This window comes from Amyelois transitella, chromosome Z (genome assembly GCF_032362555.1).
Source record: "Amyelois transitella isolate CPQ chromosome Z, ilAmyTran1.1, whole genome shotgun sequence".
In the NCBI taxonomy this organism is placed as follows: Eukaryota; Metazoa; Arthropoda; class Insecta; order Lepidoptera; family Pyralidae; genus Amyelois; species Amyelois transitella.
In genome coordinates, this window is record NC_083535.1 from 3,088,047 (window position 1) to 3,104,520 (window position 16,474).

The 16,474-nt window shown below is 36.3% G+C and overlaps 1 protein-coding gene across 3 annotated transcripts; it reads left to right on the forward strand.

Annotated features, from left to right (window-relative positions):
• The first annotated feature begins 747 nt into the window (after window positions 1–747).
• On the forward strand, window positions 748–15,605 carry LOC106130613 (transcription initiation factor TFIID subunit 4). 3 transcript variants are annotated; one of them, XM_013329506.2, is made up of 10 exons: window positions 748–1,593; window positions 4,450–4,614; window positions 5,304–5,462; window positions 5,716–5,925; window positions 6,508–6,651; window positions 9,582–9,937; window positions 10,361–10,553; window positions 12,538–12,714; window positions 13,048–13,209; window positions 13,480–15,605. In XM_013329506.2, exons 1-10 carry the CDS (start codon window positions 748–750, stop codon window positions 13,606–13,608), a joined length of 2,541 nt encoding a protein of 846 aa, XP_013184960.1. In that variant the 3' UTR covers window positions 13,609–15,605. The 3 variants fall into 3 exon arrangements, with proteins under 3 accessions (XP_013184960.1, XP_013184961.1, XP_060809603.1); XM_013329507.2 differs by having other exon boundaries at window positions 12,541–12,714; XM_060953620.1 differs by lacking the exon at window positions 4,450–4,614.
• Window positions 15,606–16,474: the final 869 nt, after the last annotated feature.

Genomic DNA, 16,474 nt, shown 5'->3' on the forward strand with positions numbered 1-16,474 from the left:
TTTCAGACATTTTTAAATCTGTCAAACAACCATTCATAAACACCAATCTATGTGCCCAGGTAGAATAAACACGGTGAGTGGGGTCACTGTGTTTATTCTACCTCTCCAAACATCCTCGTCTAAAGAACTGTCTCAATTTTAAACCATTCAGTGTGAGCTCCGTTTATTCCGACACAAGCACTCGATCCTCACATAAAGATTTCAGTGCTCCTATCAAGACCCTGCCCTGCTTACTCCATGCATAGAAAGTACTGACCACAAATATTCCTCTCTATTCTGTCTAGGCCTTTTCAAGATCCAAGAATGAGTAATAAATTTTGATTTGATATCCAACACATCGCCGTAAAGTATTTTTTGTTTAGATCTTTACTTAAAGTCATGTAGCCTATAACCAGCAGACGATCAAGGACTTCTCTTTTGTCTTATTACTTATGATAATGATAAATTGTTTACAAGTTATGAAGAACAGATGGACATCCATACGTTCGTATATACCTAAATGTAAATACATACAGGTAAACATATGACCCTTCTTTTTGCTTGGCCGGATCGGGTAAAAAGTTTTCACTTTATAAAAATTGAAACTACAATACAAGGGCAAAAATGTTTTAATATAATATCGAATTATCAAAAGTAGTGTCATTAAACCATTAAAGACAATATTTTATTACCCATATAGGTATCTGCCATTTTTACCGATTCATGACAGGGCCACAGCACTTTACCATATCCGGTGATTAAGATAAAATGGCGTCAGCTGAATTTTTAGAGCAAGCTTTGTCTACAGACGTTGACGAGAATGCAGTGAACGCTATCGTAGGATCGCTTGAAAATCAATTAGTCACCTCAGTTTCGTCGTGCGGGTTGCGGAGTAAAGTAGTGAATGTGATTCAGGGCCAGATTCCTAATATATCGTCTAGTGTGAGTTCTAATATTGGTGTACAAAAATATAACACGGAGCAAATCGTTAACAGTGGACTAATTCCTTCTTCTGTGGTCTCGAACAGCAGTGTATCTTACAATAATGTATTAGCGTGTGCTTCGTCAACCTTTGTATCTCAAAGTTTCTCTGGCGCCGTTTCTAATTCTGGTGAAAATATAAAAGTGTTATACAGTCAGTCACCTAACTTGGCTAAGAACAATCGTTTGTCGTACCAATCTCAGAACTTGGTGAACGGCTGTATTAACTTAGCCACATCGCAACATCAGACTCATTCTGTTCCTAACAGTTCAGCAGTTGCACAGTCTGTGAATAAAACTGTTACAATGCATCCTCCCCTAGTGATAAAACAGGGTACAACAACTGGTCAAGTGGGCATGCAGTCAGGATTGGTGACTGTGCCTTTGACTGTGAGTTCAAGTATGCCTGGCTCCATGTCCAATGTCATGCTTAATAAGCCTGGAGGGCAGAATGTAGTTGTGACCTCACAGAATTTGGGTTCAGCCCAGCAGGCCATAATTCCTAATGTTCAGATCTTGAACATGAGGCCAGGTGCACCTGCAGTTGCAGCTCAGAAGTCCGTAGCAACAGTTTCTCCGAGAGTTGTAATTGGCACTCCACAAGTTGTTGGTGCTAGAGCTGCAGCACCTGGGGTAAGTTGTTATATTATATTTTTTAGAATTATTAAGTTTGGTCACTAATATCCATTAATTACTCACTCATTTGGGGGACATTCATTAAATAAATTCAACTTAGGTTAATGATATAACAATAAATCAATAATTGAAACAGTCATAAATATGTATATAGAGCATCCTATTTATACAACTATTTGTTAAATTCTGACAGCTTATTGAGTGTTGAAGTTACAGGTGCAATTTATTATGTATTAAAACATAAAAATATTGTAACATTTTACTATTAAAAAAAAACTATTCGTGCAAAAAGGCGGGTTGGTTCCAACAGATATGTATGGGAATGAAAGTTGGGTATGGCTGAGGAAGCATGAAAGTAGAATAAATGCAGTGGAAATAAGAACACTTAGGAGTACAATTGGTGTAAAATTTAGTGACAGTATAAGGAACAACTTAAATGAGGTGCGGGACAACTGGCTATCGGCTACCATTGCTTATCGGCACAGAGGTTGTGGAGAGAGTCCACAAGTTCACCTACCTCGGTAGCATAGTGTCGGAAACTGGAGGGACCGAAGAGGACATCACTTCGAGAATCGCCAAGGCAAGAGCAACCTTCGCACAGCTCTGTCCTGTATGGAAATCACGGAAACTGACTAGGAGAGTTAAGCTCAAAATATTCTGGTCCAATGTGAAAACCGTTTTGCTGTATGGGTGTGAGACGTGAAAGGTCACTAAAGACATCTCGCACCGTCTCCAAGTCGTCATTTACCGCTGTCTTCGCCGTATTCTCGGTGTTTACTGGCCTGAGAAAATCTCCAACGTAGACCTGTGGGAACGCCGCGGTGAGACTCCGATCGACCAGCAGATCAAACGCCGCAAATGGAACTGGATCGGCCACACGCTCCGAAGGGACCCCGAACACATACCGAGGCAAGCCCTAGACTGGAATTCCCAAGGAAAGCGTAAACGTGGCCGCCCTAAATGACCTGGCGGCGGACAATCATCACAGAGGTGAAGAATCTAGGGAAGACTTGGAGCGAAATAAAACGCGAAGCTCAAGACCGAGCGGGATGGCGACGCACTGTGGATGCCCTCTGCCCCAGCTAGGGGACATAGGACCTTAAGTCAAAAGTAAGTCATAAGGAACAACTTGATAAGGGAATATGAAAGAAGATGTAGTGACAGGAATAGAAAAGGGAAAGCTTAGATGGTTTGGTGATATCAAGGGATGAATGTTAGTAGGTTGATTAAGCAGATATACAAAGGGAGTGTCGTGTGGGAAGATCTATGAATGAACCTTGATCAGATCTGAGACATTCTGGCAAAAGGTCAGGTCAAGAGTACACAACTGACATGCATAGAGTTATGAATGCTGATGAAGCGAAAAAGTATGCAGTGATCATGGCAAGTGGAAATTCCCTGTCTTCCCCTCTGGGAAAGAGGCATGAGGCATTTATGTATGTATGTACATGAGAGTGTTTAAGGGATTAAAATTAATTCAATAATGATAAGATTTGTCAAGGACTCGGAGAAAATTCGTTTGGTATTGGTTACTGATTATTAATCACAAATAAAAAAAAAAGAAATCCTTTGAGATATAAAACAATTAAATATGTGAAAATGTTGGTAGAAAAGTGAGATTTTACAATCTGAAAATTTTCTGAGGACAGGTATTTGATTTTCATTAACATTTATGTAAAACGTTGATTGCAGCGGCAAATGTCAGAATGAAAATAAATAGACAAGATTTACTGTATATAATCTTCGTACTATACATAAAATGTATGTGAAGAATGCCATTAGTAAAATACCAATCTATTAGTAAAATACCAGATTAAAACTTTGTTAAACATACCATAAATTCTATTAAATAATGGAATCTATAAGTACCGCAAAATTGCAATAAAATATAAATAAAATCTATTAGTATATCAAATCCATTAGTGAAATGCCACTTTAGAGCTGTGTAAAAAATGCAAAATAAACTATGAAACTTAACTTTTTTTTACTAGGATCCGCCCTCTTCTATACATTTTTCATTAAAACAGGCTATTGCTTTTGTACAAAGCCAAAATTTATATATTACTTAGGTACTTTGTAGATAAAATTGGTAATTTCATCTGTTTCTCTTTGAAACAGATTTGACTGGACTATTATCATGACATGCCTGCATGTATATAAAAAAGGTGGGCCTCTCATTGGTTTGTCTCATTTGGAAATATAGGTATCATAAAATTTCATCAGTGTTATACAAAATCCACCTTCACTTAAATTTAAGTTGTAAATACATACATTTATTTCAGTGTGTCATGTTTAACATTCACCACCACTTTTAATATAAATGTTGAATTTGTAACAAATGTTTGTACTAATATATAAATAATGTTCAAAAATGACAGTACAGAAGTTCATAACACAAAAATCATGTAAAATATTGGGATTCCGGACATGCCGGCTTCATACCAAATGCTATACCTGGTCCCCATAGTGATTGACCTGTTTCTACTTTTCCCCGCAACTTAAATATGCCTCAGGCTCACTGTTGAACCATGTACAATGGTATGCACTGACTAACACTTCTGAATAAGGTACACAGATTGAAAAATATGTTTATAATTTGCTTTTGTTACCTTATTTGGCAGTGGCAGTACATCATACAACCACCTACAGAATGTAAGTGACCACTCGATCTCACTAGCCACGCTCTGAAAGCACACTCATCTTAATAAATCATCTTGAGTGTTTTATATCTAACAAATGACCTGCTATAGAACCATCATTTCGGTTATTATTTTTCCAACCTATAATTTAACCAAAAAGTTAAAAATTGAAGCTACTAGTTCCTTGAAATTGAATTGAGGCGTTCATTTTTAGATAACGCTGCAAACTCTACAAAGTCTTCAACCGGGGCAGCCGGGTCATTTGTTGTTAAAGACTGAGAATGGTCAATACCAGCTGCTGCGGGTAGGGCCGGCGCCCACGGCCAGCACCCTAACGGCTCCGCAGACTCAGACCATCCGTCTATCCACCGTGCCGGCAGTAAGTAGGCACAGCCACTCCGCTCCTCACCTGCATACACTGGAATTGGACACTCACTACTCTTGTCTTGATTATCCTTGCCCGTAACATGTCCCAGCCTCCTAGCTTGTCCAGACTCGAAACTCATGCATGTACAATTGGTGAAAGTATGTTATAAGGTAATTAACAAGGTAAGATTTATCAATATAGTACCTACCATTGTACTCATATTTACTAACCAGTTTTGAATGCACTCTCCATGTTAGGTGCAAATCAGTTATGCTTTTTCATATTTTAAGTTGGTTTTGGTTAAAACTTATGCATTATGCTTATGTTATTACTTATGCTTATGTAAACTCGAAGGAAAGAAGAATATATCATAGAATAATAATGTTGTCCTATAATTAAACAAACTATGTCATTATATTATATGGAAGTGCACCTGAAATGGTATTAATGTCTTAATTTATATGTTTTATCTTGAAAACAATTTTATGCTTTCATTTGCTACAAGTTAATAGCAAATGAAATTTGAGAAATCCTTGAATACTCGTCGAAATTTAAATTAAATTGTATCCACGACAAAAATGTGTGACAAGAATCATTTTGCTCAATTAATTATTCCCAAATGTAGTGATAAATTCTAAATTTCTGCTTAGTAATCAATAGTTGCATGAGGCCGAAATATAAAGTAATATCTATTTGTGCAGCTGCCGGGTGTAGCGACGGTGTCAACGAGTGTGGCCACGCCGGGGCAGATGCCGGGGCCCCTGCCTTCAGGCCCGGTGGCCGCCCCGGTGGCCGCCCCGGCGCCAGCCACCGTGGCACCGGCCACTCCACCGCCTCAACCGCCAACGGTTACCACACAAGTTAGTTGAAATTTTAACATCAATTAAAATTCTATTAGGGATATTATGGGTTTACGAGTACCGTGTACGTGTGTCCGATGTTGTTAAAAATATTATTAGAATTTGTGTAAATTATGTACAAAATCAGAGAAGAAGAGAAAGAGACTGGTCAATTAATTTAATATGATGAAATAAATACGGGTTCAAATAAACTTTATTTACAAAAGTAACATTATTTACCAGTTTCAAATAATATAATTTTTTTTCAAACCAGAAACCGTCTGACAACACCAAAGAGAAATGCCGCAACTTCCTAGCCAATCTCCTAGACCTGTCAAGCAAGGAACCGAAGTCGGTGGAGATGAACGTGAGGAATCTCATCCAGGAACTGATTGACGCCCAAGTAGAACCAGAGGAGTTCTGTGATCGGCTTGAACGACTCCTGAATGCTAGCCCTCAGCCATGTCTTATAGGGTTTCTAAAAGTAAGCTTATTAATCTATCTATAAGTATAATAAAAAAATAGTAACTGACCAATGTCTGTATGTTAAAACTTAAGAATTAAGTAGTATCATCAACAGCATACCACTCACAATCTTATAAACGCTTGTCTCCCACAACAGTATAGATTTATAGAATACTTAAGAGAGTCTGCCTTCGACCTATGTCCTTCTTTAAACTCGTACGTACTCCACACTATATGTATGCAAAATTTCATGCAGATCCGTTGAGTTGTAACCTGTGAGGACAAAAACAAACAAAAAAATACTCATTGTAATATTAGTATTTGTATGGATATAATCCTTCATTTTAAGGCCGTCATTTCCCTTAACTATTAAAATAGTTTTCTTTTCATTTTATGTAATTCTTCTGTATGTATGCTGTTGGTGCGATTAACATTTTCTACTTTCAATCGTGTAAAAGTAGTCTATAGTAATATTATGATAGGGCAAAGTAAGAAACTTACGCTTAGTTTTGACACATCATAAAAAGTGGCATAATTTATTAATTAAGATAATTGATCTAAAGCACCACAATAATTAACTGTATTATGATCACTTTTACAGCGAAGTCTGCCATTGCTGCGTCAGTCATTGGTAACCAAGGAACTGGTGATCGAGGGTATCAACCCTCCCGCACCACACATAGCTTTTTCCAGCGTACCAGCCCCAACACAACCGACAGTTGTTGCAACTTCTAATGTGCAAATGGTAAGTCCTCACTCATTATCAAAAATAACTTAACTTTGTAACTAACCAAAAGTGCACTTTGAATAATGTTAACACTAAATTTTGAACACATCATCTCTTCATTCATTACTAATAACATTACTGCTCAATTGCTTTATATCATAAAAAAGCCAAACATAGGTGCAAAAGTATTTTCAGTTTGCATAATTGGAACTCAATGGTTTTATGAATTCAGCCTTGTGATGAGGAAGAGGTAACTTTGACGCCTCTCCTGCCGGCAGCAATCCCGGCCGCTATAGAAACGCCTCCCATACCGACCTCAATGCCTATATCGGCACAGGCCCTAGATCAGGTTGGTCAATGGTTGACTGCTCTCTGTAAGCATGAGTCAAACATTCTAACCTTCACCAGATGTTCATTTGTCTTCATTTTTATTTCATTTATCTTTGTTTTATTTTTCTGTCCTCTCACACTCTCTCGCTCTCTCATCCCGTTCTCTCTTGAGCATCTACACTACATGTGTTTTTTTTTATTATGAGTTGTTTTCGGCTAAGAATATTTACTTTGACAGCTGTTTCAATTGTGCATTGTAACTTTTTTAATTGATTGAGCGAGGCTTTTTAAAAGCTTACTGATGTTTATGGCCTTTCTCGAGAGTAATCTTTAAAAATGATGCAATGTACGAATGAGGCGGTGTCTGCAAATAATTTATGGAATTGCCTGCGTTTAATTTTTTTTTGTTTATCGTCAGCTAAGGCTTGTCAGTATATAAACTGTTATAACTTGGATGGATGTTATAAGTTTAATCTGTAGATTGCTGACTTGGATGCGGTAAAATGATGTTATATTGATTGGATTATGCCCAATATTGGATTACACCGTTTTGAGGCTGGCCCATCATTTCCTTTTTTGTTATTAATAAAAGGAAGATGGTTATTGAAGTTGTTCATAGTCTTCAATAGATATTTTTGTACCCAGCTCTTGAAATCAAAAAGCCAACTTACAAAAATTGCATATAAAAGCTTCCTTTTATTATGTTGTTAAGAAGGCTAACAGCGGATCTGATGCTTATTAAATGATGTAATGGTCTTGATGCAATCTCTGATTTAATCGTAAAGTTCATATAATTTATTTTTATAAAGTTACACACATAAAAACGTAATTTCATTCCGATGGGCCGGCCGAGATCGCGCTAAGCGTATTCGTGTCAATATTTAGTTGGATCTGACTGAGCTACCATTATCAGCTGGGTGGAGAGGAGCAGAGGAGTCCTACCCTCACACCCCTTCTACCGCCGGCGCTCCCCGCCACACTAGCGCCCCCACTAGTGCCTTCGCCCAAACCCATAAACGTACTCCCAGTGCAGACTACGACAGTACAGGTTTGCCCGAAGAATTAGTCGATGTGCCGTTTTGCGTTTGTTTCGAATCATTCACTAACGGCTGAAAACTTTCAAAATCTAAAAGCCTTTTATATCGTTGTGCACTTCAATATGCGCAGAAATGGTTCCAAACAACAAGATGGTCATAGATGTCGTATTTTTTTTCGAATCGTCTGCTTTGATTGAATCCCTTTTAATTTGCAAATTTATTTAATTCTATGCAGTTTTACTTCCAGCATGTGGAAATAGAAAATTGAACTTTGTTGGACGATAATAGGTAGTTATTGATTGGGCATTGAAGAAAATATGTCAATATTTTTGTTACCATTTTACAATAGAGCAGGGTTTCTTTTTATGAAATGATAACAAACCACGGTTGCAATTACAACATGTTTTCACCCGTCTTCACTAACAGGGGAATGATCATGGATCATGATTCTTTCAATTATCATACAGTGCCAGGAACCACACGGCACACCTGATCGAAATATTAATTACTTGTTAAGCGAATGTGATAAAAGTCCCGCGCTATTTCTGTAAAGAACAATAGACTATAAACCGCAGTAACTATTTCAAAAGGGGGTTTACGGTCGTCCTTATTACCTCTTATCGTATGTAATGCTTTGTGTACAAGGTATTTTCTTTTTAATGTTATGAAATATCTACAAATGTATATTGATGTTAGTTTTGTTAGTTATTGATTTTAATATACATAAGTTGATGTATTTTATAAGCAAATATGACTCTGAAGAGTGTCTATGAATAAATTCTAGTAATTATAAAATACAACATGATAAAAATAATTTTGAAAGTTCACCTTCATTTTTAGCGTAGTTTACATTTTTCATTGACATGAAAATTGGTATTATAGTTGTTATTTCACACAACTTGGGGTGTATTTCCGAACTTTGAATATGTCTTACTTTTATTTCTTTTTATTGAAGAGAGAAGATTAGACATATGCCTCCTTTACGTTCGTAAATATCGAGGCGATGTAATAAGATTTTATTTTCTTCATACAAACCCTGACGGGACTTAAAAGTAAAAACTAGTCTTATGAATGAATTTTATTAAAAAGTTTATTATATTAATATGATGTAGATAATCTGATATGAAACTGTAATATCCATGCATGACTTGCATGACTGTTACTAAAAGCGTTATGTTTTTTTTATAACGAATCATTGCGTCGGAAAAGAGCGTCATTTCCAAATGAGATCTAAAATTTTTAAAACGAAACTTTATTTATAAAACTAAAACTAAAAAAAAAAATTGACACAGGCCGTCATTTTTGACGTGTGAATAAATACTGCACTTCTTTGAAATTATAAACTTAATACCTGTGGCAAGACTTGCAGAGACCAACTTCGCCAGAATTGATCATGGCAAATATACTTAAATCTTAAGAAAGGGTAATATAAAAATAGAAATATTATTTAATACAGTCAAACGTTTGACTTGTTTAAGATTATATCTAATACTAACATTGACGCTAGCCTCCGATGCGATGGTCCTCGATTCAACTTATTTACCCAAACTATTCAAATTACATAACTTATTTCTTCAACAGCAAAAGCCGACCGTCAAGTCGGGCAGCTCTATAGCCGTCCTGCAAAACATACCGCTCCACACGAAGATCAACGTGAACAAAGTCACGAGTAAAGGGATGACCCTGAACAACAAAGCTAATTTCTCCCGTGCGGCAGTCACTTCAACTGGCCTCTCGACCATCCTCACACCGGGCAAATCCTTATTGAAGGACAAAGAGAAGAAGTCGACGATGCAGTTCGCGTCGCAACCGTTCGCGGACGACAAAATGGCCGGCGACGACGACATAAACGACGTGGCCGCTATGGGAGGAGTCAATTTGGCTGAGGAGTCACAAAGGATTTTGGGCTCCACTGAGCTAATTGGCACACAGATACGGTTTGTTAATACTTTTTATCTATGAATTATATCATGAATTATATCGTCTTCCTTTGCTATGCCTTTGTCTCTATATGGAGTAAATAGTGCGCCTTTGGCCTAGATCCTGAATTGGGTAAAGCAGGTTTGTCGAAGCGACTCCGTCAGGCCCTGCAGCCCTTGCAGGAGAACTATTCTTGTAATATATCATTATGTAGACATTATCTTCTTATCCTGGAAGATTACCACACCATATCATATTGTCAAGCTAAGCAACTAAGCTAATTATTAGGGTATAAAAGAACTTCAAACCATAAGTAATTATTAAAATACCTGGGAGTAGAAAAAATTATCTGTTTACCCATTTACCAATCTTACTACCTCCTTATCTATGTGGCCCACTGTACATTGAATTGGCCTCTAACCAATATTTCATCTCCTCAGGTCATGCAAAGACGAGTATCTTGTGCCAATGTCAGTGATGCAGTCTCGTTTGAAGGCGGCAGCGGCTCGGCTCGGCTTAGAAGAGCCTTCTCCGGAGGTGGCTGGTCTTATCAGCCACGCGGTCCACGAGAGGTTGAAGAATCTCGTGGAGAAACTGGCTGTCATTGCACAACACAGGATTGACGTTATAAAGGTAAGATTATTATTCTCTTTTCCTTACTAATATTAGATAAAAAGAAAAAAATAGTATTTTGTTTGTGAATAATAAAATCAAATATAACTTGATCGATTTCGACAAAATTTGACATAGAGCTATAAAAATCCTTCAGGAGTAACAAAGGCTTTTGTCTGGCGCCGGGAAAGTTTAGTATATGATAAATGTGGTTATCATAATGATAGTATGATACATAACGGTGTGGGAAAAGTAATGAAAAAAACAAAAGTGACTTAAAGAGGAATTCCTTTAAGTGCTATAATTTAATATGGGTTATATATAAAGTTATATGTACTTTGAGATGCATTAGATACGCCTGCCAAGCTGTTGAAATTAAATCTTATGCGAAACCAATAATATTATGACTTCATCGCTAAATACATGTATAATTTAATTACATAACCCAGAGCTATGCGAAATTTTAGAATGTTAGAATATATAAATTGGTATATACATTACCATGTGGTTCTCATGGATGTCGTATAAAGCGGCTAAGGGATAGGCTTATTAACATGGGATTAATCTTTCAAGCAATAGGCTAGCAACCTGTCACTAAATGAATCTCAATTCTATCATTAAGCCATACAGCTGAACGTGGCCTGAAAGACTGATGTCTTTCCAGACTGCTGTCTAACCCGAAAGGGATATAGAAGTGATTATATTAATGAATGAATAAATTGCTGTCCATATTATTTGTATTTCCTTCAAGCCAAAGCGCAGCGACGGGTAATATTTTTTGTATAAGCAAAATGTATGAGGAAAATAAATTAAAAAACAATATAGCCTTTATTCAATCACAAATTTTAAGGTAAACAAAAACATTTTTGGTTTACAATAATTTCCGACTGAGAGAGACATTAAAACCTTGTCTTAAATGATAAGTTCTCCCCTAAACTTTGAGGGGAGATGGGAGTCACTTCATACATAATTCCCACTTTTGTATCGTGATTATAGACTGAACCAAATATCGTCCCCATGGGACACAAAAGAAGGGAAAAGCAACTTGAAAAAATACAGTCGAATTGAGAACCTTCCTCTTTTATGACGTCGGTTATAAATACGAGGATGTTGATGATTATAAAAGCGCGAATTATTGTTTATAATTGCAAAATAAGTAATGCCGTTTGTCAAAATTGTATCGCTGAATAAAGTTATCATTATCCTGCGGCTCAAGCTGTTAATAATAACAGCTACTAATAAGTGTTTTATTAAATTTGGTCACTTGAATAATAGTATAGTGTTTGCGAATGATATAACAATTTCGATGCTTATTTTATTATTTACTAGCGACCCGCTCCGGCTTTGCACGCATTTATATTATATTATGCACTTATAGACATAAATCTTCCTCAGAAAGGAAAGAGGAGAGAGAGATGTCTAGCTTTTTGTATGATTATTTGTGATGTTAGTTCTGGACTTGGTGACAGCAGAAATAATAAATGACCGAATGGAACTAATGTGCACATTCTATGTTTTCTGTCTATTACCAGTAACTAAATGATAAGTTAGATGCAAATTTTATGAATTATGTGAATGGTAATTTAGCCAAAATTCTGTTGGAGTTGGTTTATTGATTGGCTACAATAAATATTGTAGCAACGCTTCTGTTTACTGCGATTTTTTATAAATTTCGTGATTGCAATTGCTGCGTGTATTCGTTCAAAACGAATACAAGCGAATTTTTTGGCATCTGTAACAAAACCTGCTCTTTCGAAAGTATTTCAGTAATTTCACATTTTTGCACTTTAAAAATATTCGGCTGTGAAACCAACATAAGCTGTTGCACCAAGCATTTACTATGATCTCGATATTAAGAATTAATCTCATTAGTAATACATTAAGAGTAAGAATAGCGAAATAAATATTTACAATGTGTTTGGTATAATTTTTGTTAATTAACAGTTTTTGTTTGCTACATTTATTTTCCGCAATACAAATATACTCATCTGTTATGATTTGTCAGCAGACTGACTCACGTTATGAGATCACACAAGACGTGAAAGGCCAGTTGAAGTTCCTTGAAGAATTGGACCGAGTGGAGAAGAAGAGGAGGGAGGACTCTGAGCGCGAAATGTTGCTCAGAGCTGCTAAGTCTCGCTCCAAGAACGAGGATCCTGAGCAGGCCAAGCTGAAGGCTAAGGTTAGTATTCTAGACCAAGATCATGTTACTTCGTTATCTTAAACTATGGATCAGGACTGCAAGCAACTGTGTCCAGTTTGACAACAATGAAAAGTTTTCTGCTACCTTGGAGACTAACAGGAGAGATATTTTTTGGCTCGTCTGCCGTCAGAGGTAAAATCTTCCGCCAGGCTATAACTGCCGAGGATGCCTGAGTTATTAATGCTTTGATCTTTGATAGCCAAAATGTTTGTAATATTAGAGTATTCAAAAATCACAACAGTACAATAACGATTACGATTTGTAACGATATTTCTATCGCCTTTATGTAACTAATCAATCTATTTCTATCAGGCAAAGGAGATGCAACGCGCAGAGCTGGAGGAACTAAGGCAGCGTGAGGCGAACTTGACGGCTTTACAGGCCATTGGGCCCAGGAAGAAGCCCAGACTGGATTTACCTGGGGGCTCTGGAGACACTGTGTCCAATGGCACTGGACAAACCAACACTGGATTTGTGAGTGTCATTTTACTTTTCAAACATTTCATTTTCATTATTTTTGCCACTTGATTAATATATTGATGTCAGGAGAGGGTCGATAGTTATCATTAATTATTTCAATTTGTCTCTTTTAAATAAATAAAAAAATATGTATACATATTAATTCTATCAGTTTGATCATTGACAAATATTTGTGTCTGAAGACAAAATAGTAGAAAGCTTTCATATTCTGTAGATTTTTTTTTTACAAAGTTGTGTTACTTAAATTATACATTCAACTTACAGACTGGCCGCAGCCACTTGGCGCTCCGCACTAGACTAAAGCGGATCAATCAACGGGATATGGTCTTCTTACTCGAACAAGAAAGGGAAACTGCACACTCCATGATGCTCTTCCGTAGTTATCTAAAGTGACCCTATCGGGGCATCCAAGTGCCCCCACGGGTACAATTGGAGAACAGTTCTACAGTTCTATCGGATGAAGATGAGTGAAGCATTCAAAACCTGAACGATCTGTGTTTGATCGATTTGTGATAACAATGTGCTTAATAAAGTGTAGCCGGTTGGCTAGTTTAGGTTAAAAGGGACATTTTTAGTTAGGTTCCATGATTAAATTTCTCAGCATAAGTATCAGAATATTTGTTAAGATTGTTGATGTTATTTAATTATTTGGACCTTACATATGACATTGGCGTTTGGTATAGGCGTAACAAAATGTCGAATATTTTGTAATATAATATATTTATTTAATCAAAGTAATAACCATTATTATCTGTGCACTTTTGCCAACTCATAGGTAGTTCGTTGATCCGTCGTCGTCATCGTTTGGTTGGCTGGCAGGGTCCAGCCATTGCGATGAGCGTTTCCGATTTTCGTAGGGAATCAACTTTTCATCACAGATGTTGATTTGATTTGAAAACCTTTCATTATTGTTCCGGTTAAGTAATGTAAGGCAGCAGTCGTCACGCGTTTGCCGGATTGCTTCACTCAATTCGTGAGGTACCCACCTTTCAAGTTTCTTTATCTTCCATTCTTCTTGCTTCAAGTGGATTTAAATAGTTTTATCACTAATACCAAAGCCTGAATAGCTTCAAACGTGTTTTGGATCGATGGATCCGCTTCCGCAATAGCCTTCAATTCTTTATTATCAACTAAGGTCTCCGGCCGTCGCACGGGGCTTGTTCTGCAGGTCAAAAACTCCAGAACGAAAACGTTGGAACAAAAAACGCACTGTGTTTTCTATTGCGACACGACCGCCTTACACGTCATTAACCGTTCGAACCGTTTCCGCAGCACTGGTGCCACGGTGGAAATCGTACTCTTAAATAACACTGAGTGAGAATAAAACAAATTAATGACGGGCAACGAAACACAATACATGTGTAAATAGCTGTGTAATTTGTATTTGTAATTCCTAACCAAAGAGGAGAAATTTGTGATTTTAGTGGCCAATACAACTAAACACCAATTTTATATGTAAGGACCTAATATAAATATGGAAGATGATATCCCTTCTCACTTATAACTGACAAATTTATTTTTTGCCAACAACTGTAAGAAACATGATACATACACGGAGGCCTACATGGAAATGGTTATTATATCATAATGATAATTCATTTAATTTTAATCATTTAAGATTATATAATGAATAGTGGACGACAAAAACTCGATAATTTTGTTGTAATTTTAATAACTCTTTTTGTTATAATGTCGATTTATTGAAATCATGACAGAGATAAGTGAATTATATCTGGGGCAATGTAAATATGCCTTTGCACGAATTGGAATTTTTTATTGCTAATTCTTATAGACAATAAATCCCTGTTTTGAAAGCTACAATATGTAGGTATGTAATACTATATAATTACACTTTGGGTATGTTTCAAGTGAGTAAAATTTTCTGTGGCCAAATTGGTCATTATATTTGTTAAGGAGAAAATCTTGTTTTTTTATTCTTACAATAAAAATGTTAAAGTAGTATAGTTGTAAAGAGATGTGTAAATGTTTTATTTGATATAATAATTTTAAGATATTGTAAAATTAAAATCAAGATAATATTTGTTGTACTTTTCAAGCATGAATTGTAATATATTAGATAAGTATAACATTGTAAATAAAATGTTATTCTTTTTATTAGTACATTCCCGAAATATGTTATCAATAGTAGGATAAATTAATCATCCGAATTTTCCGGATGTAACAAAAATCTAAATAAAAATATCACATCTTGTTACTACATGAAAATTTATGCAATCCCATATTTTCACTTCTAATCGCTGAACTAGTATTTATTATTTTTCCTTCAACATTCTAAATAGACATTTTATATCATGGTATCAAATTGTTTCAAGACTGTGAAAATTACATAACACTAAGTTTTTGTTTTATTAAATATTATCTAAACTTAATTTGTTATTTTATTTTGGTTTTCTTTACACCCTGTATTAGGTTTTTTTATGCTGCAACATGGCTGCAACTGACTTAAATGTAATGAGTTTGTTCTATGCCATGCCATGTGTCATACCATCCACAGTATTAGATGGCCCAGGTATTAATATTTAAAGTTTTAACCACTAGAGAGGTATTTTGGCTTTTGCAGGCGACTTCGCTTCGCTTCAGAACGTCGGTGGTCGAATCGGTGGCACCGGTTCGAATCCCACCGCGGCCATGTACCAATGACTATTTTCGAAATTATGTACATTAGTTTATTAGTTTGATAACCAACCTATGCTCTTAAGGTGAGGGAAAACATCGTGAAGAAATCTGCACCCTCAGGGAACTAGATGTGTAACCATATGATCCAATACGGGTTAGGTCAGACGGGAGTCGCTTCGTGTAAAAACCTGACTCACCAATCAAGATATTACCTCGGGTTGCTCTGCAGAGTGGTGAAGATGCAACCGGGACAATGGCCAGAAAGATTTATTTTTAAAATTGGATACAAAGTCACCGCTTTCAAAGCGTACCTATGTGTAGAATAAGCGGAGGAACAAATTATTTATAATTCATTACAAAAACAAAGAGACCTCAATTGACAAATACAAAATCTTACTAAATCTACAAAATTTAAATTTGTAATGGGCTAAGTGTGCACTTAAATTTATCATTCACTTTCTATGAGGCCCACATTTCTCTTTTGCATAGAATTGTCATGTACTACAAAAAAATCTCAAGTCCGCAGCTTTCATCCATATCTATACTAATCAACCCATATAAATATAATGAACCGGCCAAGTGTCAGACACTTTGTTAAAATTTACCAAAAAATGCTTTAAAA